Here is a 23,711-nt window from a genome sequence, read left to right on the forward strand (position 1 = left end):
GTTAGCTGGAGATGCATGCGTTTCTGTCTTCGCTCTCTCCGCAGGGGGAGTGTACGTTTTTTGAAAGAACAGAGTGCCCTGTTCCCTTGCAGAGTTGTCACAGCAAGCATTCAGTGAGCAGGTGCTTGATTGATTTTAATTTAGGAAGGAAGGAAATAGTGGAAGAGAAACTTTCTAGATGAGCAGTTTGTAATGTAATACTGCTGAAATCAAGGCTGGTTGTCTCCTTTTTAGGCAGCCCTCTGGAATGCCTCTGGGTGTGGAATTGGAATTTCTAGGGACAGGAGACTGTTCCTTTATGTTCTGAGGCAGCAGTCTCATTGAGAATTGATAATGTGAGCATATGTGCCCAATGTCACTTTTTTTTTTTTTTTTTGCTCCACTGTATTTGAAGATTTATCCACTATGCCTTTTTTTAATGTGCTAATCCCAGAGCTTTTGATGTTTTTAATTTAGGAAGCAATAGATATTTAGACCGAACTGGGAGCAGTAGCTCATCGCAGAAAAGCTCCAAGAAGGAACAAGTCCCATCAGGAGCGGAGTTGGAGAGACAGCAAATCCTTCAAGAAATGAGGAAGAGAACGTCCCTTTATGATGACAACAGCTGGATCCGACAGCGCAGTTCCAGTGTCAATAAAGAGCCTATTTGTCTGCCTGGGATTATGAGAAGGTGAGAGACATCTTCGGAATTATTTCTCCTTCTGTACTGAGGTGCAGATATTTAATTTCTAGACGTGCTGGCTGCTTTGGACAGAAGAGATGTCATCATTTCTTTTCTTATGTAAGATTTAGTGGGGGAAAGAGAAGGAGAGCAGATGTCATTGGGTACTTGTCACAGAGCACTGATTAGTGCCAGACACGTGCCAGGTGCTTTGTCTACATCATCTCACTTAATCTGGAAGGAATGTCTTGAGGCAGGGGTAGTAATTCTGCTTTTCCATACGAAGAAGCTGTGACTAGAGCAAGCAATGCACTTGGACAAAACCACACGGCTAATAGGTTGCCAGGCTGCCTGTGGAGCTCTGATGTGTGATTCAGGTACTTAAATAATTGATGTGCTCTTAGTGCTTCCGTGGATGACGCTGAACCACAAAAAAAAAAAAATTAAACCTCTGTTTATAATGAGACAGTGGTTAGATTGGAATCATGAAAGTAGTGTTCACAAAGTGTGGACACCTAATTTTTGTAACTTAAAGGAAAATACAGAGATATCAATTAATTGGAGATGAGAGGATGAACTAAACAGATGTATCCTGGGTAAGTGAATACTGAAGCTACTTCTATTTAGTATTTCCACAGCTGACCAACCGAGGAAAATTACTGACAACACATTACAGACCAAGGGCTAATTACCTCAATGTAAAAGTAACTCTTGAAAATCAGTAAATAAACCCTGACAACTTTATAGAAACATAGACAAGTGATATGAGCAGATAGTTCATAGAAAAAGAAACAAAGTCAGTAAGCATATGACAGATCAACACTTCTCCTAAAACAACAGTGGTATGCCTCGCTGGTGGGATTTGTAGAGTTAAAAGGTTGATTAAATCTAGTATTGATTAAATTAACTTAAATCTAGTATTGATTGAATCTAGTATTGATTAAATCTAGTATTGACAATTGTATAAGGAAACAGGAATTCTTGTTCCCAACCGGGTGGGCAGTGTTTTCAGTGTTTATTAAGCAAAAGTTTTTGCGTATACCCCGTGAGCACTTGAGTTTCTGACACTTTATCTTCTGGGTATATTTGGATAAGTATGCAAAGATAGTATTGGCAGTAGCAAAAAAAGAGAAATAATCAGAATATGTACAAATAAGAGTGTACTTGGTGCTCATTAAATAAATAATGGCACCCTGATAAGTAGAATACTATACAACTATTAAAGAGTGAAAGAGACATCACTCTATAATATGCCACCTCAACAGCGAGTGGGTTAAAATAACAATCACTACTCTCAAAATTCTGAGCGTTGGCCGGGCAGGTCTTTGCATGTATTGGTTGGGGCACTTGGCAGCTGTAGTCATTTAGAGCTGCGGTTGGCAATTTGTTTTGCACGCAGGACCGGATTGTAAATAATTTAGGCTTGGTAGGCCACCCAAGTCTGCGTCATGTATTTTTTGTTGTTTTTTTTTAATGACTGTTTGAAAAGATAAAATACCCTTAGCGCATGCATTTTTCGTATGCTGGCAGTGGGCTATAACTTGCTGACCTCTGATACTCCACCGAGAGCTCAGCTGGAGCTATTGGTTGGGAGCTGCTGTTCTCCAAATAGGCCTCCCCACATAGCTGCTTGGGTTGCCTCATAACCTGGCACCTGGATTTAAAGAGGAAACCTTGCAAGAGGTATAAGCCCTGATGTGCAAGTGCTTATCAAACCTCCATTTGTCTCATGTCTGCTAATGTCCCATTGACCAACATCTCGCATGGCTAAGCCCAGAATCAGTGGGAGGGGACCACACAAGGATGTGGATACCAGGAAGATGATCCACTGGGGGCCACCAAAGTACCTTCTATCTCCTGAACTGACATGAAGATAGTTCTAAGAAAATGCATATTACATGCAATAAAGCAAGTTATGAAGAATATGAGTTGTAGAATAATCCCATTTGTTTAAGCATGTTAAACATATGAACACATTACATATGTATATAGACGTGGTTATCCGTACATATGTAAATTTGTTTATGTATGTAAATATATACTTGCATGTGTGAGGAAAGAGTCTAGAAGGATACACAGTCAACAGTGGTTACCTCTGGGGATTGGGGCAGGTAAATTGTAAGTAAAAGTGTATATACCCTGCTGGATTGCTTGGGTCTTTCTCATCATGATGATATAATACTTTTATAATTTGAAAAAAATACATATTTCAAACTTGGGATAAGAGAGAAAGTTTTAAAAGTCATAACAACAAAATTGACCAGGTAGGAAAAAACCCTCATAATTTGGAGTCAATCTTTGTAGGTCAGAATTAATGTCAAGTACATAACGATCTTATTTACAAAGCAGACATAGAGACACAGACATAGAGAACAAACGTATGGATACCAAAGGGGAAGGGGATGTGGAATGAATTGGGAGACTGAGACTGACATATAAACACAATTGATACTGTGTATAAAATAGATAACTAATGAGAACCTACTGTATAGCACAGGGAACGCTTGCTCTGTAGTGACCAAAATGGGAAGGAAATCCAAAAAAGAGGGGATATATGCATACGTATAGCTGATTCACATTGCTGTACAGTAGAAACTAACACAACATTGTAAAGCAACTCTACTCCAATAAAAATTTAAAAAATTAAAAAAAATAAATGAAGGTTAATTGAATATGAAACATCATGATGCCTTTGATGAAAAGGAACTTTAGCTGTTAAAGGTAATTTTATATGTAACTGGCCTTGTTAGATTCATACCTGCTTATAAAATACATGGATATTTTAATGACTGTAATGGTGTTAAGTGGATTTCTAGTTGAATGTGTTCTATAACTTGGATGAACCCTTTCCGTGTTTCAGAGGTGAATCTCTAGATAACCTGGATTCCCCGAGAGCCAGTTCTTGGCGACAGTCCCCTTGGCTCAACCAGCCTTCAGGAGTCTATGCCACTTCCTCTGTCCAAGACTTCAGTCGCCCCCCACCTCAGCTGCTGTCCACTTCGAACCGTGCCTACATGCGGAACCCCTCCTCCGGCGTACCCCCTCCCTCAGCGGGTTCTGGGAAGACCACCACCCCGTCCCCCATACTGCGCAGCCATTCCCCTGCGGTTCCGCAGCCCGGCTGCCAGCCACGCAACAGGTGAGGCCCTTTGGGTTTTCCCTCTTCTTCCCTTCGTCTCAAGGGGTTGTTTTTCATTAAAAATTTCCCAAAATCTTGTCCAAGATTTCCAATGAAAAAAGAAAAACAAGCCTTTTTGAGTGTGTCAGTTTCAGTGTTCCTTTCCCAAATCAGTTCCTTGCTATCTTTCCATGCCAACCCAAGGGCATTTATGGATGTCTTATGAAGCCATTGGAGGCCTTTAAAATGTTGACTTCACTGCCACTGCCTCGTTTACTTGGGCCTGTGGTCAGTGTCTTAGATGCAGACGGACCTGAACAGTTCTCACTCTGGAATCATAAAAATATACAGTAGCTCAAGAATGCATGACAAATTGATGAGTAAAAGCAGTATTGTAAAATGTTTGACTGTTTTGATGAGACTGTAATATAAAATCATTTTATAGGAACTGAGTATGAAAGGAAAGCATTATAACCCAGACCCATCGTCTGTGGAACTTTGAACAAGCTGGCTTAAAAAATCCTTAAGTTAGATATGGCATTTTGGGTTTTTGATTTCCAAGACCACTGCTTGTCTCTTATCTGGTTTTCCAACATCTTACTCAGACTACATCAACTGAATTCTGCAGGTCATATGCTGCGGGAACTGTGTGAGAGTTATAATGGTGGGTCTTGGCACTTGCCTTTTGGTATGGGTCAAAGCTCAGATTATCAGCCTGTGTTGGGGTGCTATATCTGTGTAGCTTCTCCACAGATCACTGATGCTTCACAAAGCCACATACAGCAGTGTTTGTGTTGAGACCTGAAGGGAGTGCTACTGGCCTATGCTACTTTTCATCACTATTGAAATACTGAAAAGTAGAAACACAATGATTAATATTGGGATTTTTTTTTAAGCTATCAACTAAAGGATTTCATTCGGAGAAGATATTTTTATCTAGCTAAAAATGTTGCTTGTGCCAGGATTTATAAAATGTGTATCAGGGAGCTTAAATTAAGAGAAGAAGAGATGAGGATTTTTGGTAAATTTGGAGGGAAGATAGGGACTGCAGAGTCGGGGAGAAGCCAGAGGAGAGAGTACCTGCTTCCTTACTGAGAACCCTGCCCTCGGAAAGCAGAAAGGAGACGGGGCTGTGGACTTCTCTGCCCTGAAAAGGTCTCTAACTAGAGCACGTGGTGCTCTAACGTGAGGCACTCAACAGCTATGCCCTTTCCAATGTCACTGAAGTGCTGTGCCAGTCCAGTGGGATGCAAAGATAAGAAGTAGCCTTCACCTTTCGGCCTGGGAGAAGAGATAAGCCTTGTAAATAAAGCAAAGTAGAAACTTGCCTTACCTATCTAAATGGTAGCTGTCAGGCAGTTTTCATGTCATTCTCCGCAGAGGCAGCCCTGTAAACCAGAGGTACAGTCAGGAAAGCACTGATACTTCTGTTGACCTAGAATATCGGGTGAATGAGAAAGAGGTTGAGAAAATAAGGTTGAGGTGGTAGGTTGAATAGACTTGCAACACCTCTCCGAAGCGGGGCTGCTCTTTCGGTGTTCGATGAGCAGAAGGCATGATTAGAGCTGTGCCTTGGAGGGTTTACCTGGCAAGATGATGTCGGCTGCATTAGAGGAGGGGGGACTGTTGCCGAGTACAGATGCGGTCTGAGGGTGATAGCACCGCGAAGTGCAGCATGGACTGATTACACGGAAATCCTTCGTGTATGTGACTAGGTGTCAAGGGTTCCAGAGCCGTCGTGGAGGTCCATCAAGGTACAGTATAATCAAGGCATACTTTGGTTGGCTGGTGAACGTTTTCCTGCCACAGGTTTATAAAATAAAGAGTTTCGTAAACTATGATTCACGTTAATACCAGAGTGTGATTTTTAGATAAGAGCTTTGAGCTACTCGGATGAAAGCCACCCTTCCATTCTCGTTCTACGTCTAGGTCGGTCAGTGGGAAGCGCATGTGCTCCTATTGTCATAACATTCTGGGCAAAGGAGCCGCCATGATCATCGAGTCCCTGGGTCTTTGTTATCATTTGCATTGTTTTAAGGTGAGACTGAGCCAGACAGCCTACAGGCCCGCATTGCTTTGCTTGGAGAGAGCATGGCTTCTTGCAGCGCTGGGTGTGGACCTGCCACTAACAAGCTAGGTGCTGCCTCTGTTGGTCTGTGCTGCACTTTGAATCACAAATGGCCTGCTACTGCTACTAGGTTCTCAAACCTTGAACCTGGCTTCAAAACTTAAAGCCGGAAGCACTATGCACTTCCTATTTCCAATCTAAGATTCTATAAGTAAAATTTACCGTGCGTAAATGCTTTCTCTGACATGCTGCCACGGTTATTAACAGCATGGGGACATGAATTATAACAGTGTCCAAACCCTAGCTTTGAATAGGGAGAGTATGAAAGGAAAAATAATGTATTTTTACAGTTGCACAGTCTGCTTGTACCTCAGGGGCTCTTGCACATAAGAAAGAAGTAGGGCTCTATGACTCCCTTAGTTTGCAGTATGTCTTTAGAGACACATCTGTTTGATTCTTGAACTTGCGTTGGGCCAGAGAGAGAGATTCCGGTGGTTGATCCTGGAGTCCTTTAGAGCTCAGCTTGTTTAAGCTTGTCTATCTCTGGCTTGGGTTGTTCCTAGGCATAGCAGAATGAGTCAAAATTATTAGTGTTTGAGCACATGGAACCAAAATACCCGGCCTTGAAGGGAAAGCACTGTGAGTGAACCTCACCGAATTGGTGCTGGGGGGAATGCCTGTGGTGACCCACCCCAGGGCAGAGAGCCAGACACCCAGTCTTGGTGCCCTTCACCCGTTCCTTCCTGTGGTGCTTTATCCTCTCCATTCCGCTGGGAGAAAGGAAGATGCAATTTCTTTAAACCAATCAACGAATCATTTCTGTTCTTTTGGTATATTTAGAATGATATCTTGGCTCTTAAAATTGGCTTTATGAATTCTTTAATGTCTCATCTGGCAGGTTTCCTTTTCATCTAATTATCTTTGGGCCTTTTTTTTTTTTTTTCTTCCTTTGCTGAAATGTATCTAAGAGCTTAGAAGCTGCATTTTGCTCAAATTTTTTTTTTTTTTTTTTTTTTCTGGGAGTGCCCCAAGCTTTCTTGAGCTAAGTGTGGACGTTTCCTGTTTTTGCTTTTTTTTGTTTGTCTCCCAGTGTGTGGCCTGTGATCGTGACCTCGGAGGCTCTTCCTCAGGAGCCGAAGTCAGAATCCGAAACAACCAACTGTATTGCAACGACTGCTATCTCAGATTCAAATGTAAGAGAGCAAATCAGGGAGAAAATTTCTTGTCTTTTACGGAGACCACGGGTTCCCATGCATTTCCCTGAACCTGCCACCAGCTCCCCTTCAAGCTCCCTGCCCCAGAGCTCCAGGCTTCAGGAATCTCAGAGTATCCCCTTCAAAGAGGGTCCGGTGAGCGGGTCAGTGGGTCAGTGCTCAGGATTCCAGCCACACAAGGGTGGGTGTGGGACCAAGGAACCAGAGAGGGATGCGTGCCAGGAGTCAGGACGGTGTGCTGTGCAGTCTGCTGAGTCTGGAGAAACTTCTGATGACTCAAGCATAAAAACCAACCAAGACCAACAGTCAAAATGAATCTTCTGTATAGACTCTCATCAGTTTCTTGGCTAAGAAACTCTCATCATTTTAGCTGATTTCTATTATTTACTAATGGGGTCTGATTATGTGATTTAGAATATGACCAACTTTAAAAACCGTGGTTTAAAAAGGTAATAAAGAATAGTCAGCGTATGCTTTGTTACTCTATAATCATATGCTATCAAATTATACAATAATTTAAGCATTGATTCTGATGACATAGTGTTTCAGTGTCATTTTTGGAAAAATTGCGTTTTTCGAAAACTTCACATGCTATTCTGTGTCTAAGCCTGTTTTTGCCTGTAAGTGTGTTATAAACATAGGGTAGCGTAAGTAGATTGCATATCGTTTATAGCTACATAAAGACAACCATTCCTCCTTTTTATATTTTGAGCCTTGATGCTGGTAACATGTGTTTCTTCCTTATTGTGAAAGGGTGTTTGTTACAAGTGGTATCAGCCAAACCATATGCTTTTGAGCTCTGAGGTATTTATATGGCCTTTATGTGAAGAGTGCTTTGGAAATGGCTTCAGCCCAGTCAACTCTCTCTTATCTGTCACCGTGTTTTGAGCCTTCTCACCCCGTGGGTCCAGACCTTTCCTGGATGCCAGCACTGAGGTGGGAGAGTGTCAAGGCTGGGCATGGAATGGGGAGGGAGTGTGTGTATGTGTGTGAGCTTTTCTCTCTTTAGTCAAAATTCCAAAGCCAAATATAATTGATTTTTGGACTCATCATGGAAAAATTGCCCATGCCTTTTCTCTCCTCCAGTACAAATAATAGAGAGTTGAGTGTAACTTGTTTCTATATCAGCAGTTAATTTTTACTCCATTTTTTTTGCAAAGAAAGACTTGTAGAACCCAGAGGTGTGATTTGCCCAGCTTTATCCTAAGTGAGTAACAGGGTAACTCTTTCTACCTCATGGGGTCATTCTCTGAACGATTCCTGCTATGTATCCCAGGTGGCGATATTCGAGTGTTTCTGAATCTAAGCGCTTTTCTTTCTTCTCTCCTTGCCTGATCAGCTGGACGGCCAACCGCCATGTGATGTAAGCCTCCACACGAAAGCACTGTTGCAGATAGAAGAAGAGGTGGTTGCTGCTGGTATAGATCTATAGATACACGTTGTATGTCCTTTTGCTCTCTTTTTTAAAAAGAATAATACTTTTTCTGGCCTCTTTAGATTACATCAGAGCATTATAGTCTTGGTAGAACCTGTATTTTTGTTGTTTATTTATAAGAAGGTAATTATGTGTGGGGAAAAGTGCAGTATTTCCTTTTTGAATTCAGCATTATAAAAGCACAGGGGAAAAATAAGAACTTCAAAATATTTTTTTGATGCTGATAATGATCTAGTTTGACTTTCTAATGGTGTTTTGAGGAGGGTTATTTTATTGTTTTTTTTTTAAGTTTTGGAAACATTATTTGAAATAGTTAATATAAATATGTAATTGCATTTGCTCTGTTTATTATAATGTATTCTAAATTAATGCAGAACAATACGGAAAATTTCACTAAAATCCACCCCCAAATTTGCTTTCTGTATCCTTCTTTTCATTTATGTAATATTATTAAATTTTTTTTTAGCTTATATGACATTTTATTTGCTTGATTAGGGGAGCTCTATTTTCTTCACCAGAATTGTCACTAAGCAATTCCCAGTAGAAATTGCTTCTTTTCATTCATGGAAAATCATCATGGTTTGTATGCCAGAAGTTTTCTCCAGAAACTAGTGAGCCTTTCTGTTCAACTGCATTTGTAAATAAACTTGCTGATGCATTTAAAGAGTGGTTCTTTTTCTTCTGTGTGTGTCTGTGTTTGTCTACCTTCCAAGCCTTTTAATTTTGTTTCAGTGTGTGGCTTTTCTTGATACTATGTTTTATTTAGCATATTTACTGAGGAATAAATTGACATACAATAAAATGCACATATTTAAACTGTACAGTGACAGGTTTTGACATGTGTATATACCTATGAAACTATGACTGCAATCTTGATATCATTTTTCCTGAAAAATTTTAACAAGAAACTTTATTTTTGATGGAAAGTTGTTTTTGAATGCAATACGTTTTTATGGTGAGAGGTGAAGTGAATGGTGAATTGTTGGATGATGTGCATAGAATCTTTACATATTCTTTTACTTCCTCTGTGATAAGTTTAGAAAATCTATAGGATAAAAAAAAATCTATAATGTTTTAGAAATCTGGAGCGAGAGTGCAAGAACGCAAGACTTTAGCATGTTTTGAGCAAAAATATAAGCTTGCTTGAATCCTTTATAATAAGGAAACTGGAGTGGTTAATTCTAGGATATGAGAACTGTACTGGGATAGGTTAGAAGTATATAAGAAGCTGTAATGTGGGAGAACATAAAAAATTTAGTTCCAGTTTTTATTTTTGTTTAGTATTCTTTATTTCTGATTATTAGAGTAATGTGTGTTTTTTGATGAAAATTTATCAAGTACCTAAAGCGTGAGGAATATAATTCTCAATTCCAAACTTCAAAGACAAGAGCTCTGTGTTTAAGCTCAATCCGTACACAGTTATTTATCCTGTGTTCCTAGTTAACATTGGCTTGTGAGTTTTCCATGTTCTTAAAACCATTTCTATATATTTTTATTAATGGTTGCATAATGCTCCATTGTTTGGTGCTGTTAATACTTACCTGATAGTTCCTCTACTGCGTGCATCTCGATTGTTTCTAATATTTAACACTTTTTTTAAACAAATAGATTTTATTCTCTTTAAAGTGATATAAGTTACTTTTATTTTTTCCCCATTATTTTGATCTTTTATTGGAGTAAAATTGCTTTACAATGTTGTGTTAGTTTCTGCTGTACAGTGAAGAGAGTCAGCTATATGTATACCTGTATACCCTCCCTCTTGGACCTCCCTGCCCCCTCCCCCCCCATCTAGGTCACCACAGGGCACCGAGCTGAGCTCCCTGTGATATATATAACATGGTTATATATACTATATGTATGCATATATTTCTAGTATAAAGTCTGTGATGGACTCTCCATGATCATATCTATTTCTTTATATTATTTTCATAGACATGAGATTATTGGCTCAGAGGTTATGCATCTTAAGGCTGTCACGATGCATATTGCCACAGTGGTTTCCAGAAAGATGCTACCAACTTAGAGTCCCACTAGCACCACACAGGAATTTCCGTTGCCTTGTTCTCTGCCTGACATATAGTAGCCCTCAGTATGCAGTAGCTGAATAAATCAATAAATAAACCACTGCTTCAATTTCTGTCTTGTTAATTCTGCTTGTTCCTACCTCTAGTACAAGCTTTATTTCTTACCTCACAGTTTTAGTTTTCTCATCCGACATCTTTACTGATCAGTACTCCTTTTCATCTAAATCCTGTGTCTTTTCATCTTAAGCCTTGTATACTGTTTTTCTTCTTCTCTGTACATTCTTATGACTTTTTTCCTCATCTCTCATATTATCTTGTTAAGTGATAATAATTTTGTTAGTACAAGTTGTTAGGACAGCTTTCAGAGATTTTCTTCTGAGACACCGGTGTTATAGCACCTTTGTATATGCCCATGAGAATTTGTAACTTCATTTAGGAACAAGGAAAGATTCAGTCATTCAACATTCTTTATTCAAGCGGTATGCGCCAGGCATAGTTTTAGGCACTGTAGATAGTGCAATGAAGAAATACAAAGTCTTGTCTCTTACTGGGCTTAGATTTCCAGTTGGGGGAGACAGTGATAAACGCAATAAAATGTAACATGCATGTGGAGATAAGGGTGTTGAAGCACAAATGAGCAGGGCGAGGAGGCTCCATGAGTGTTGGAAGTGAAAGTTCCATGGTGCCTTTTTATATGGGTTGTAGAGACATCCTCTCTGATATTTGAGCCAAAGCCTGAAGGATTGAGGGAGCAGACCTTACAGATATCTGAGGGGAATGCATTCCGGATATAGAGAATAGCAAGTTCAAGTGTCCTGAGGCAGGAGAATATATGGTGTGCTCAGAAAGCGACCATGTGGTTAGGACGGATCAAGTGAGAGTGATGTGAGCAAGGAGGTGTGGGCAGGAAGACGCAGGTCTGCTGAGCAGGACAGAGACATTGGAGGGTTGAGCTGAGGAGTGAAATGAACTGACTTATGTTTTAAAATGACTGCAGACCACCACATAAACAATAGGTTGCAGAAGAGTAAAGGTAAAAGCAGGGAGGCGAGTTCGTAATCTATTGAAATTGTCCAGGTGAAAGATGTTCTCTTCAGCAGGGCGGGAGCAGGGGAGGTGATGAGGAAGGAGGTGACAGATTACACAGTGTGCATATGTATCTCGAAGATGAAGTGACAGATTTTGGGGATGGGTTGGATGTAGCATAGGAGGAAGGGAAGAGTCCAAGTCTCAAGTGTTGTCTTAAGGAGCTGAACATGGAACCACCACTTTCTAAAATGGATAAGGTGGTAGGTGGAGCCCAGTTGGGGTTGGTGGGGCAGGGAGATCAGGGTTTGGATTTTAAACATGGTAAGGTCTGAACAGTATTAGATAAACTAAATGACAGTGTCGAGTGGGCAGCTGGCTGTGCAAATCTGGAGTTCAAGGCAGAAGTCCAGGCTGGGGATGTAAGTGTAGGGTCATCAGTATATGGATGGAATTTAAGCTGAGAATCAAGAGGATATCACCTGGATTCTGACTGTAATTAGAGCAAAGAATATCTCAGAAGGACCAATTCCTGGGGTCCTCCAGCATTGGAGATCAGAGATGCAGAGGCAGGAGAAGAACCCACACACTGGTGTTCTGGAAATCAAGTCAATAGCATATTTCAAGGCGGAAGGGACCTGCTGTGTCAAAGGCTACCCAGTGATGCAGTAAGATGAGAACCCAGTCGATGACTGGAGATCATGTACATTTTGGTGTTCGTGGATTGACCACCTCAGATGTTCAGTTGGGCGGTCTTTCACGTACACAGCACCCAGCCCAATTTCCAGTGCCTAGCAACCTCTGAATGTCCTGATGTGTTGTCTATTTACCCAGTGAGATGAACTGAGGGAGAGCTTGGAAAGCCATCTCCAGGCCACGTTCTGTCCGTACCGCCCGCCCCGCGCCCATGATATGTTAGGAATCAGAGCTGCAGTTCCCAGTGTGCTGTGAGTGAGTTCCCTTGACACGTGTGCTGCTTCCCCTTCACCACTTGCCCTGTAGTTTTGGGGGACTCTCAGAATGTCCTGGAAACAGAGGTACTGGGGTTGGAGTGCACTGGCTGCTTCCAGAGGCAGAGACAGCCAGCTGGGTTCTGTTCTGCCGTGTTCTGAGACGCAAACTTTGGGTCTCTCGGCTGAGGCCCCGGACTTGGTTGCTCTGCCTTACTTCAAGCTACAGACAAGCTTTGGTCCTTAAATTATGATTCACAGTTGAGTTTCATGGTAGTTGATTGAAATTCTGTACCCTCCCACCCCCGGAGTCTAGCATTGCCAGTGGTAGATCTCAGTGTTAAGGCTTTTCATCACTTTCAATGTCTCCATGTGTGCTTTGTGGGAAGCAGGGAGAGGCCAAGTCAGAAACTGCCGTCTAGGGGCCATATATTTTTTTAATTAATTAACTTTTGGCTGCATTGGGTCTTCATCGCTGCGCACAGGCTTTCTCTAGTTATGGTGAGCGGGGGCTACTCTTCTTTGTGGTGTGCGTGTTTCTCATTATGGTGGCTTCTCGTTGCGGAGCATGGGCTCTAGGCGCACCGGCTTCAGTAGTTGTGGCACGCCGGCTCAGTAGTTGTGGCTCGCGGGCTCTGGAGCACAGGTTCAGTAGCTGTGGCGCATGGGCTTAGTTGCTCCGCAGCACATGGGATCATCCTGGACCAGGGCTCGAACCCGTGTCCCCTGCATTGGCAGGCGGATTCTTAACCACTGTGCCACCAGGGAAGTCCTAGATGCCATATTAAGACATAAGAAAGTTCTACGTTTTAAAATTTCGTAAATATTCTTTAAAGTTACCCTTTATAATCTTGACTTAAAGAGGCCGTAGGTACATGTGTATTCTCTAGCCTTTCATTTGTTTTGTTTACACATGAGAATTATCTGTGTGTGTATGGGGAGGAATAATCAGAGTGCTGGGTCCATTGGGAATCTTTATAAGAGGCAGGGATCAAAAAATATCACCGTCATTTCTGCTGGCACACTTCCTGCTTCCTCCTACTTGAATTGAGCTTAGCAATTGAGTAGCCAAGAGAAGAGCTCTCTGTCCTCTGTGTTTGTGGGAGAACGACATGGGGGGAGAAGACGGCACATGGCCTGTGGACAGGCAGCTTCATAAGACAAGGCCAATAAAGGATTGAAGGGCCAGGCCATTTGTGAGTGGCTAATTCTAACATCCAGTCTGTCCCAAAGAGGTAGTGGGGAGGAGTGAGTGAGTGAGAGGAGTAGAAGGAAGGGATGATTTCTTCAATATTTTTGAGAAATCAAAAGTTTTTATTTTATGGGTAGGCATGACTGGTAGAGGAGGGAAGAGGATGCTTTTATCCCCTGTAGCCATTAAAACCCAGAGCCCCTGCAGTGCTAGATTCAGAAAGGAAAGTAGCGTGAAAATTAAATTTGTTCTATTCAAGAATGTAATCTAGGCATTTTATTCAATACTTAATTTTCATTTCTATCACGGTGTGAGAAGTAACAAAAAAAAAAAGAAAGAAAGAAAGAAAGAAACTAGCTGGGTTCCAAGGAATAGGCCTGGAATAAAAACTACTGCCTGATTGTTAGTTGAGAGACATCTCTAATAGTGTATATGCCAGGGCTGGGAGTTTGCTCATTTTATTTACTGCTCTAACATCAGTCCTTGCAATCTGGAAGAGTTGTTAAGGTATGCTAATGCAAGTCCCAGTTTATACCAGTAAAAATGGCATAAAAAGAATTTGAACTGTTTGTAGTGAGGTGGATGGACCTAGAGTCTGTCATACAGAGTGAAGTAAGTCAGAAAGAGAAAAACAAATACCGTCTACTAACACATATATATGGAATCTAAAAAAAAAGCGGTTCTAATGAACCTAGGAGCAGGACAGGAATAAAGATGCAGATGTAGAGAATGGACTTGAGGACACGGGGAGGGGGAAGGGTAAGCTGGGACGAAGTGAGAGAGTGGCATGGACATATATACACTACCAAATGTAAAATAGACAGCTAGTGGGAAGCAGCCACGTAACACAGGGAGATCAGCTTGGTGATTTGTGACCACCTAGAGGGGTGGGATAGGGAGGGTGGGAGGGAGACGCAAAAGGGAGGGGATATGGGGATATATGTATACATATAGCTGAATCACTTTGTTATACAGCAGAAACTAATGCAATATTGTGAAGCAATTATACTCCAATAAAGACGTTAAAAATGGCATTTAAAAACCCTAGTATGTGTTTAAAATCCATGTGTACAGGACAGGAAAAAAGCCATTTTCAGATTAATGTTATAAAACATGGAGGGAATATTTGATGAATACAAAGCAATCCTTATTCTCATGGAGGGGAAAGGCACATACCCAAAGGATTCTAGTGCCTGGTAGTAAAGACCAGGGCTATGAGAGAAATCCAGTGTGTGAGAATCCATGAGACATTTCCATTTACATTTACTCAGTTGTGAAGCAACTTCACAGCCAAGTTGATATTTGAACTACATCTTTAAGAGCAGACATAATCTTAGCAGATAGAGCATGCAGAAGGAACAAAATACCATTTCTGAGTTGGGATCAAATCCCCAGAGGTGCCTCCCTTACGTTGTATTCGATCAAAAGCATACACACTTGGGCCTCTTTCGCAGAGGAATGAGGAGATCCCTAGTTACACTATGTGGGATCATGTCTCCATGGAGTGGTGAAGATCTGACGTAGGGTGGTGAGACCACAGAAAGGAATAAGTCAATGGATGAGAGATCATGACTCAAAGACATGACACGACCTAAAGAGAAGCAAAAGAATAACTGTAGGACCCCAAGCCTGGGTAGTGTAGAGACTGATATTGTTGAAAAAGGAAATGAGTTCTGTTTTGGACATGCCACAGTACTACAGGGTTGACATACATAGAGAAGAAGTAGGTGAAGGTAGCTGGAAATAGGGGTTTGGGTTTAACTAGAAAGAAATGACATCCATTAGAGTTGGTTCATTTGCAAGCTCAAATTGATTTAGATATAAGTTTATTTCCTCACCTGAGAGAAAGTCGAGAAGGTCAGTTCATCCAGCAGTTTTAATAGTGTCATCAAAGGCCCCTATCATTCATCTCAGGCTGTTTGGCCATCACAACGCTGGCCGCTCCTAAGGCTGCTTATTACCACGGTTGCAAGATGGCAGACAGGCTCCATGCTTCTTTTTTCATATTCACTGGAAGAGATGCTGAGCCCTCATTGCTCTTCAGCGTATAAGGGACCTTTTCCAGAAGCCATTGGCCAAACTTCTGTCTTCTCATAGGCCAGGCTTGGCTTATTTGCCCAGTTTTGAACCAGGGGGCCCCCTTAAGTGAGAATCACCTAGTGATGCTGACTGATGGGAGTTTGGTGGAGTAAATGTTGGGGGTTAACCACAACATTTACCATAGTTAGCCTTTATGAATTCTCTTAAAAATTGCATACTTGTATCAATATGATGTGAGATCCTGTCTTTCAAAATTAGAACCTTGTAAGTCGGCGAGTTTCTTAAGGAACGATATAGAGAGCACAGGGGAGAGGACAAGAATATTTCCTCTGTCGTACCCACCAAGGATCATGTGAGAGAGTACTTGAGAAAATTTGTTCTGTTCAAGCAATCATGAAGAGATCATGGTGGTGATGAGGTGAAAAATTGGTAACCTGGATAATTTGTAAATACTTGTGACTACTTTATGAATATAAAGTGTGAAAAATAGTCTCATGCTTTTTCAGGTTTTTTCTGTAAAAATTCATGAAAGGGAATGGTGGGTTCAATGCTCATCTTCTTATGATTAAATTTGAAACTTAAGATTGTGGGTTTTAGGTACTGTAATCCCATGAGATCGTTTAATACATTTAGGTGACCCAGTAATTCTCTTGATGATTCTGTTTGACGATTCTGTGTGAAGCTCTTTAATGCTTACACTGTAAAGATCCTCAAAGCTCGTCATGGAGAGTATTTTTCAACACCAGTTTTATAACACAATCCTGTGAAAGATTATCAAAACTCCTTACTGTTAAAATTAGATTGGGGAAAATAGGATTTATTGAAAATTCCCTAGGAGAGACCTATTAGAATCAGGAAAAGGATGGAGCAGTGCTTTCTAGGTTACATCCAGGCTTTTAACTTACATGTTTTTGTGTGCTACGTGCTGTTACTTAAATTTTTTTTTTTTTTTTGTATTTTTGATAGCTAAAGTGCTTTATTAGATCTGTAATGAATTCATTGTCACAGACCTGCATGGGAAGCGTTGGTCTGCCTGTTGCCATTTCAGGCTAAATAGAGAGTTCTTCTTACATTTGTCAGAAGCTCATTTGCCCTTTCAACCTGTTCTACGGCAGCAGGAAAACATCCGTCACAGATGGCCAAGAGAGCTCCTGGGTCAAGCTTGCAAGTCCTCTGTGTTCTTAAATCCATTTCTACCTCCAAATCAGACTAGCTTCCTGGGAGCCCTTAGTTGTAAAATACTGACTTTGTGTCAGTTTCAAGTTCGGATGTATAGTGAGGTTTAGGATATCCATGTTGCCTTCTTTCTGAATACATTTAAGTTCTAGGGTCAGGAATATAGCTCACAGCTGAAGAGGAGGCCAATGGAAGTGCAGAGAGAAGCCAAGAAAGAGCCTCTCCCATGACCTGAGTTCACCTTAACAAGTCTTTATTGAGTATTCATTGTGTGCCAGGTGTATTAGGGACACGGTACAAGTGTGGTATTTTCATACTATAAAATAACTATGAATTCAGCTATGAAAATTAACATTTTTATAATTAAAATTATTTACAAACAATTTTATAGTCAAAATGAATATATACTTAGAGCCCCATTCCACCTGAAGGCAAGAAAACTCAAATCTAATCTTGCCCATTTCTTCTCTCCAGCTTTTTCAGATTTAAGTCCAATCAAATCAGGATATTCCCTAACCCCTCTTCTGCCCCACAGTTGTTATCTGACCTTGGCTTGGTTTACATGGTGACAGAGTCATGGCCACGTGGTGGACCTGTGGAAGCACCTTGTTCTATGCACCTCGTTGCTATGCCAGTGATCACTGCAGCACCTAGCATCCTGTCTGGTCTTTCTACCTGGTTAGCCCTTCACGATGGCATCCACTGGGGTGTCAACTTTCCCACCTGATCCATGGCTTGAAGGACCACGCAGCACAGGTCACCCAGTGTTCAGCTTCAGCCCTCATCCCTTCATCTCAGGCAGGTCATCTCTTTGGGTCAACAGGTCTGCTCTGTCAACCAAAGGTCCTCTCTGCCCCTAGATCCTGAATCAAATCTGCAAAGTCCCTCTTTCACATAAGGAAACATACAGCTTCCAGGGATTAGGATGGGAACATTATTTGGCATACCACAGTCACTTTGATATTTACCAACTAAAACCAGGAGTTCGTATTCTCCCCTTTTGCCACTATTTAAAAAGAGATCATTAGGATGACTCTGACTAAAAATGTTAAAGTTTTTTCTCAAATAATATGTATAAATGTGTGCTCATCACTAAAAGGTGTAATAAAATGACATTTGTCGACTCAGTAGGCTTAATTTTCAGTGGGATAGTGGTGGTTCCAGTGACCTCTGCGTTGCCCGTTTTGCCTCATTTCTTTGGGAGCAGTCCCTACAATGATGGGCAAGATGATCCATTGTGCTGTATGAAGAACATATTAGAAAATGTATTTGTATGTGTTTTTATATTTGAAAAGAAACATTTTAAGCATTTCTGGTATTTCATAGAAGGGTTGGCACAGACACGCTTGTCGTTATGGCTGTGTTAGTCACGTGTAGTGCAGAACGCATAGTGTAGTACGTAGATGTCCTGAGGGCTGAATGAGCACCCCACCCCGCAATGGTTTCTTCATTTGGCATGTTGTGATATATTACAATTTATTTATGTCATCACTTTGCAAGCAAGATTTTTAGAAACATGAGGAACACGAAGAAGAACATCTACAATTTTTCCAGTGATGCTTAAAGTCAAGTAAGATTTAATCTCTCCTTGACATACTACATACAGTAATAAATGTTTACAAGCATCTTTTGAGCTTACATAATAGCAGATGCATATAACGGCAAATCCCCTTGCTCTTCTTACTGAGGTTAAAATGGCTGAAATAAAATACTGGAAATAACATGGAAACTGACACAAGTATATTCCTTTGTCAGCAAATATTGCTGGAAGAGGCACAGAAAACATCACCGAAGTAGAGAAGAAACAAGAATGAGAACAAATAATTCGGTGTGAGACGTTTGCTCCATAATACAGGTGTCTCCATCGTATCTCAGCTTATGGTATTTGCTAAATTGTTTCAATGATGAAATACAAAAAGAACTATTTATGAGCCATTAAAATGTTTTAGGAGACTGATACTCAACAGTAAGTTACTTCTTGATTAAAAACAAGGGACTTCCCTGGTGGCACAGTGGTTAAGAATCCGCCTGCCAATGCAGGGGACACGGGTTCGAGCCCTGGTCTGGGAAGATCCCACGTGCCGTGGAGCAACTAAGCCCGTATGCCACAACTACTGAGCCTGCGCTCTAGAGCCCACGAGCCACAGCTACTGAAGCCCGAGTGCCTAGACCCGGTGCACCGCAACAAAGAGTAGTCCCTACTCGCGGCAACTAGAGAAAGCCCGCGTGCAGTAATGAAGACACAATGCAGCCAAAAATAAATAAATAAAAATAAATAAATTTAAAAACAATTTATGGTAAAACTGGGTACATTTACCCATTGATGGAATGACTATTTTGGAATAAAAAAGAGATTCCAGAATATAGTTACAGAGTCTCTATAATATTACTATATTATTTTTACTGCATCATTTATTGCAAGTTTTAGTCTCAAACTGTAGTCAGAAATTAGCAAATGTGGTTCATTTTATAAAAAACAATTTTTTTCCAGCTTTATTGAGGTATAATTGACGCATAAAATTGCCAGATATTTAAAGTATACAACGGGCTGATTTGATACATATGTACATTGTGAAAGGATTTCCCCCATGGAGTCAATTAACACCTCCATCACCTCACACAGTTATCCTTTTTATTTGGCGAGAACATTTAAGTTCTACTCTCTTAGCAAATCTCAACTATACAATACAGTGTTATCAACTATAGTCACTATATTATACATTAGATCCTCAGACCTTACTCATCTTATAATTGAAAATTTATACCCTTTTACCAACATCTCCCTATTTCCTCCACCCACAGCCCTGGGCAACCACTTTTCTACTCTTTAAAAACAAGATCTTGCTCCAGTGTCTCGTCTGCAGTCGGTTGTGTGGAGGGAAGCGTCTTGGTCCGTAGGCGCGAGGAAGGGAACAGCATCTATTGTCTGTGTTTGACTCCGTAGTTTCGTCCTAGGCCTCCCGGAGCTTTCCCGGGGCGGTCAGCAGAAAACGCCGCGACCACCCCGCCCCTCCCCTCCGTCCCGGACCGGGAGGGACCCAGCCCGCGTCACGCCGCATCGCGCCCCCGGAATCAGACGGTGCCCCATAGATGGCCAGCTTTCCCCCGATGGTCAACGAGTAAGAGGTCGTGAGATCACGTACTACAGGTGAACTCTTAGCTCCTGCAGCTCCTTTTGACAAGAAATGTGGTCGTGAAAATTGGACTGTTGCTTTTGCCTTAAGAACTTTCTCTTGCATGGCACGAAGAATATCACCAATTCAAGCAGTTTAAGATTGTCAGGACAAAACAGTGATGGTGGTCAAAAAAATAAGCCTCGTGAACATATTATAGACTGTGGCGATATAGTCTGGAGTCTTGCTTTTGGATCTTCAGTTCCAGAAAAACAGTCGCTGTGTAAACATAGAATGGCATCGATTCAGATTTGGACAAGATCAGCTACTCCTTGCCACAGGGTTAAACAATGGGTGTATCAAAATATGGGATGTATATACAGGAAAACTCCTCCTTAACTTGGTAGGTCATACTGAAGTGGTCAGAGATTTAACTTTTGCTCCAGATGGGAGCTTGATCCTGGTGTCAGCTTCAAGAGACAAAACTCTGAGAGTGTGGGACCTGAAAGATGACGGAAACATGATGAAGGTATTGAGGGGCCATCAGAACTGGGTGTACAGCTGTGCATTCTCTCCTGACTCTTCTATGCTGTGTTCAGTGGGAGCCAGTAAGGCAGTTTTCCTTTGGAATATGGATAAATATACCATGATACGGAAACTAGAAGGATATCACCATGATGTTGTAGCTTGTGACTTTTCTCCTGATGGAGCATTACTGGCTATGGCCTCTTATGATACTCGAGTTTATATCGGGGATCCACACACTGGAGACATTCTGATGGAATCTGGGCACCTGTTTTCCCCACCCACTCCAATATTTGCTGGAGGAGCAAATGACCGATGGGTACGATCTGTCTCGTTTAGTCATGATGGACTGCATGTTGCAAGCCTTGCTGATGATAAAATGGTGAGGTTCTGGAGAATTGATGAGGATTATCCAGTACAAGTTACACCTTTGAGCAATGGTCTTTGCTGTGCCTTTTCTACTGATCGCAGTGTTTTAGCTGCTGGGACACATGATGGAAGTGTGTATTTTGGGGCCACTCCAAGGCAAGTCCCTAGCCTTCAACATTTATGTCGCATATCAATCCGAAGAGTGATGCCCACCCAAGAAGTCCAGGAGCTGCCGATTCCTTCCAAAGTTTTAGAGTTCCTCTCCTACCGTGTTTAGAGGATGCTGTCTTCCCTAGTATTAGGGACTGACAACACACTTTACACAAACCTCAAGCTTTACTGACTTCAAGGTTTAGGAGATTTATTTAATTTGATACATTCTTGTATTGCATTTTCATCACTTGAGCTTTTAAAATATTATTTATAGACCTTAGGAGAAATATTTCTGAACATATCAAATGTAAATATTTTTCTAAAATGTAACTGTGAGACCATATACATACATGTATATATTTCGATATAAGCTGCTGTGTGTTGAATGGACCCTTTTGCTTTTCTAATTTTTAGTTCCAACATGTATACATTGCTTCGGTAGAGCCACAATATGTATCTTTGCTGTAAAGTGGAAGGAATGTTTTCATTCTGGGACACTGAGTTAGATGGTAAATACTGACTTAAGAAAGCTGAATGCCTCATAACAAAATGTGTATTTGGTTGGGGGGTGGTCAGGCAACTGACCTTCAAGTAAAACAGCTTTTGTCTAGGGAAGGATTTTGTTTTCCTTAGGAGTGGCAGCTGAGAGGTAGAATTTGAATGTGACATTATTAAATGAAAAATAGCCAGGATGCAACCAGGAAAAAAGGGTGTCTTTTTTTTTTTTTTCCTAACTACTGCTTGTGGGCCTTAATTTTGGAAAGCAGCTGGCTACTTTCACCCCTATGGTATAAATAAAGTATTATAATAAATTTTAGTCAATTTGAAAAATCTGTCTACTGCATTATTGCTAAATATTTTGTTGTTTCTACTAAGGGACAATTATTTTATGACTGTAGTGGGTATTTTTGCTTTTTGTTTATTTTTTACACATATCCTATGTTTCTGCAGGGGATAATATTGGTGACTTGCCAAAGAGAAGCAATACAATTAGTATATCTGTTTTTGCCTTCTGTTATTTATCTTACCTGCAGATATTAAGAATGGATGCATTATGTAAAATGCTTGATTATATATTTTTGTTGAGCTTTTTTTTTTTTTTTTTTTTTTTTTTTTGCTGTACGCGGTCCTCTCACTGTTGTGGCCTCTTCCGTTGCAGAGCACAGGCTCCGGATGCGCAGGCCCAGCGGCCATGGCTCACGGGCCCAGCCGCTCCGCGGCTTGTGGGATCTTCCCGGACCGGGGCACGAACCCGTGTCCCCTGCATCGGCAGGCGGACTCTCAACCACTGCACCACCAGGGAAGCCCCTTGTTGAGCTTTTTAATTAAAGACTTGTAAAAAAAAAAAAAAAAAAACAGAACAAGATCTTTACTAGAATAAAATAACATTTTGTAATGAGATAGGGAATAACCATGCAAATATTTTTTTGCTACACTTGATGGCAACAACGTTTGATGGCTTTGTTTTCATTACTTTGGCAGTGGTTGAAGATATTCTGCAGATTTTCCTTTGCAAAAAAAAAAAAAAGGGGTTTTCAAATTTGTTGACCTTTTCCCAAGGTGGCTGCCTGTAGTTTTCCTAGTAGATACTTAAAATACAAAAACAAGCTTAATAATCTTCTTGTACAATAAAGGTGATAAAAACAAATACAATGCATAACCCCTTTTGAAAGAAACATATGCTATGAGAGAACAGTTTGAAAATTAAATGTGTAAAAAGTTTCCATTATTATATGGTTTTGTTGCAAAAAAACCCTAAATATTACACACATTTCTCATCAGAAACTAAAATGTTTAACAGTATTTTCAAGTGATATATTTTTAGCAGAATTTGAACCAATTTGTTTAATTATACACAAAAGGCAGAGGACTCACTGAGTGGAAGTAGTGGGATGGAAATTAACTAGCTCATCTTTTTTTTTTTTTTTTTTGCTGTGGCTGGGCCCGTAGGCCATGGCCACTGAGCCTGCGCGTCCGGAGCCTGTGCTCCGCAGCGGGAGGGGCCACAACAGTGAGAGGCCCGAGTACCGCAAAAAAAAATAATAATAATATATATATATATATATATATATATATATATATTTTTTTTTTTTTTTTCGCTGTGTTGGGTCTTTGTTTCTGTGCGAGTGTTTTCTCTAGTTGCAGTGAGCAGGGGCCACTCTGTCGCGGCCTCTCATTGCGGAGCACAGGCTCCAGACGCACAGGCTCAGTAGCTGTGGCGCACGAGCCTAGTTGCTCCGCGGCACGTGGGATCCTCCTAGACTAGGACTCGAACCTGTGTCCCCTGCGTTGGCAAGCAGATTCTCAACCACTGCGCCACCAGGGAAGCCCCAAGCTCATCTTTAACAAAACGTCTGCCTAAATGGTAGATGCCATTGAGCAATGAGTAGCTGCTTAGTGTGACTCAGTAAACCAGCCAAGGTCAAACTCCTTCCACCTGTCCCTTTGTGCCAGCCATGCACACCAAGGATGCCTGTACATTAGTCCACGACAAACTCTTCCAATCTTTGTATCACCAATCAAGATATTTTGTAAGATCAGAATATTCAGTCATATTGTGTTCATAAAAATATCTAGAAAAATAAACATTTTGAGGGAGGAAAGGCTTTATTTTTGTGCAGCAACGAAGACCCAACGCAGCCAAAAC

At 41.1% G+C, this 23,711-nt stretch overlaps 1 protein-coding gene and 1 pseudogene across 5 annotated transcripts in view; both read left to right on the plus strand.

Annotated features, from left to right (window-relative positions):
- Nucleotides 1-9,198, plus strand: part of LMO7 (LIM domain 7) — a 121,684-nt gene extending 112,486 nt beyond the window's left edge. For 3 of the 5 annotated variants that reach the window (XM_059995638.1, XM_059995641.1, XM_059995640.1), the window contains 5 exons: nt 457-670; nt 3,522-3,800; nt 5,709-5,817; nt 6,938-7,040; nt 8,401-9,184. In XM_059995638.1, coding sequence (XP_059851621.1) covers nt 457-670; nt 3,522-3,800; nt 5,709-5,817; nt 6,938-7,040; nt 8,401-8,423 — 728 coding nt within the window. In that variant the 3' untranslated portion in view covers nt 8,424-9,184. Of the gene's footprint in view, nt 1-456; nt 671-3,521; nt 3,801-5,708; nt 5,818-6,937; nt 7,041-8,400 lie in introns of all 5 variants that reach the window. The other 2 variants (XM_059995636.1, XM_059995637.1) reach the window with 2 other exon arrangements.
- Nucleotides 9,199-19,994: 10,796 nt separating this feature from the next.
- On the plus strand, nt 19,995-21,334 carry LOC132413845 (WD repeat and SOCS box-containing protein 1 pseudogene; annotated as a pseudogene).
- The last annotated feature ends 2,377 nt before the right edge of the window (nt 21,335-23,711 follow it).

This window comes from Delphinus delphis, chromosome 18 (genome assembly GCF_949987515.2).
Source record: "Delphinus delphis chromosome 18, mDelDel1.2, whole genome shotgun sequence".
Taxonomy (NCBI): Eukaryota; Metazoa; Chordata; class Mammalia; order Artiodactyla; family Delphinidae; genus Delphinus; species Delphinus delphis.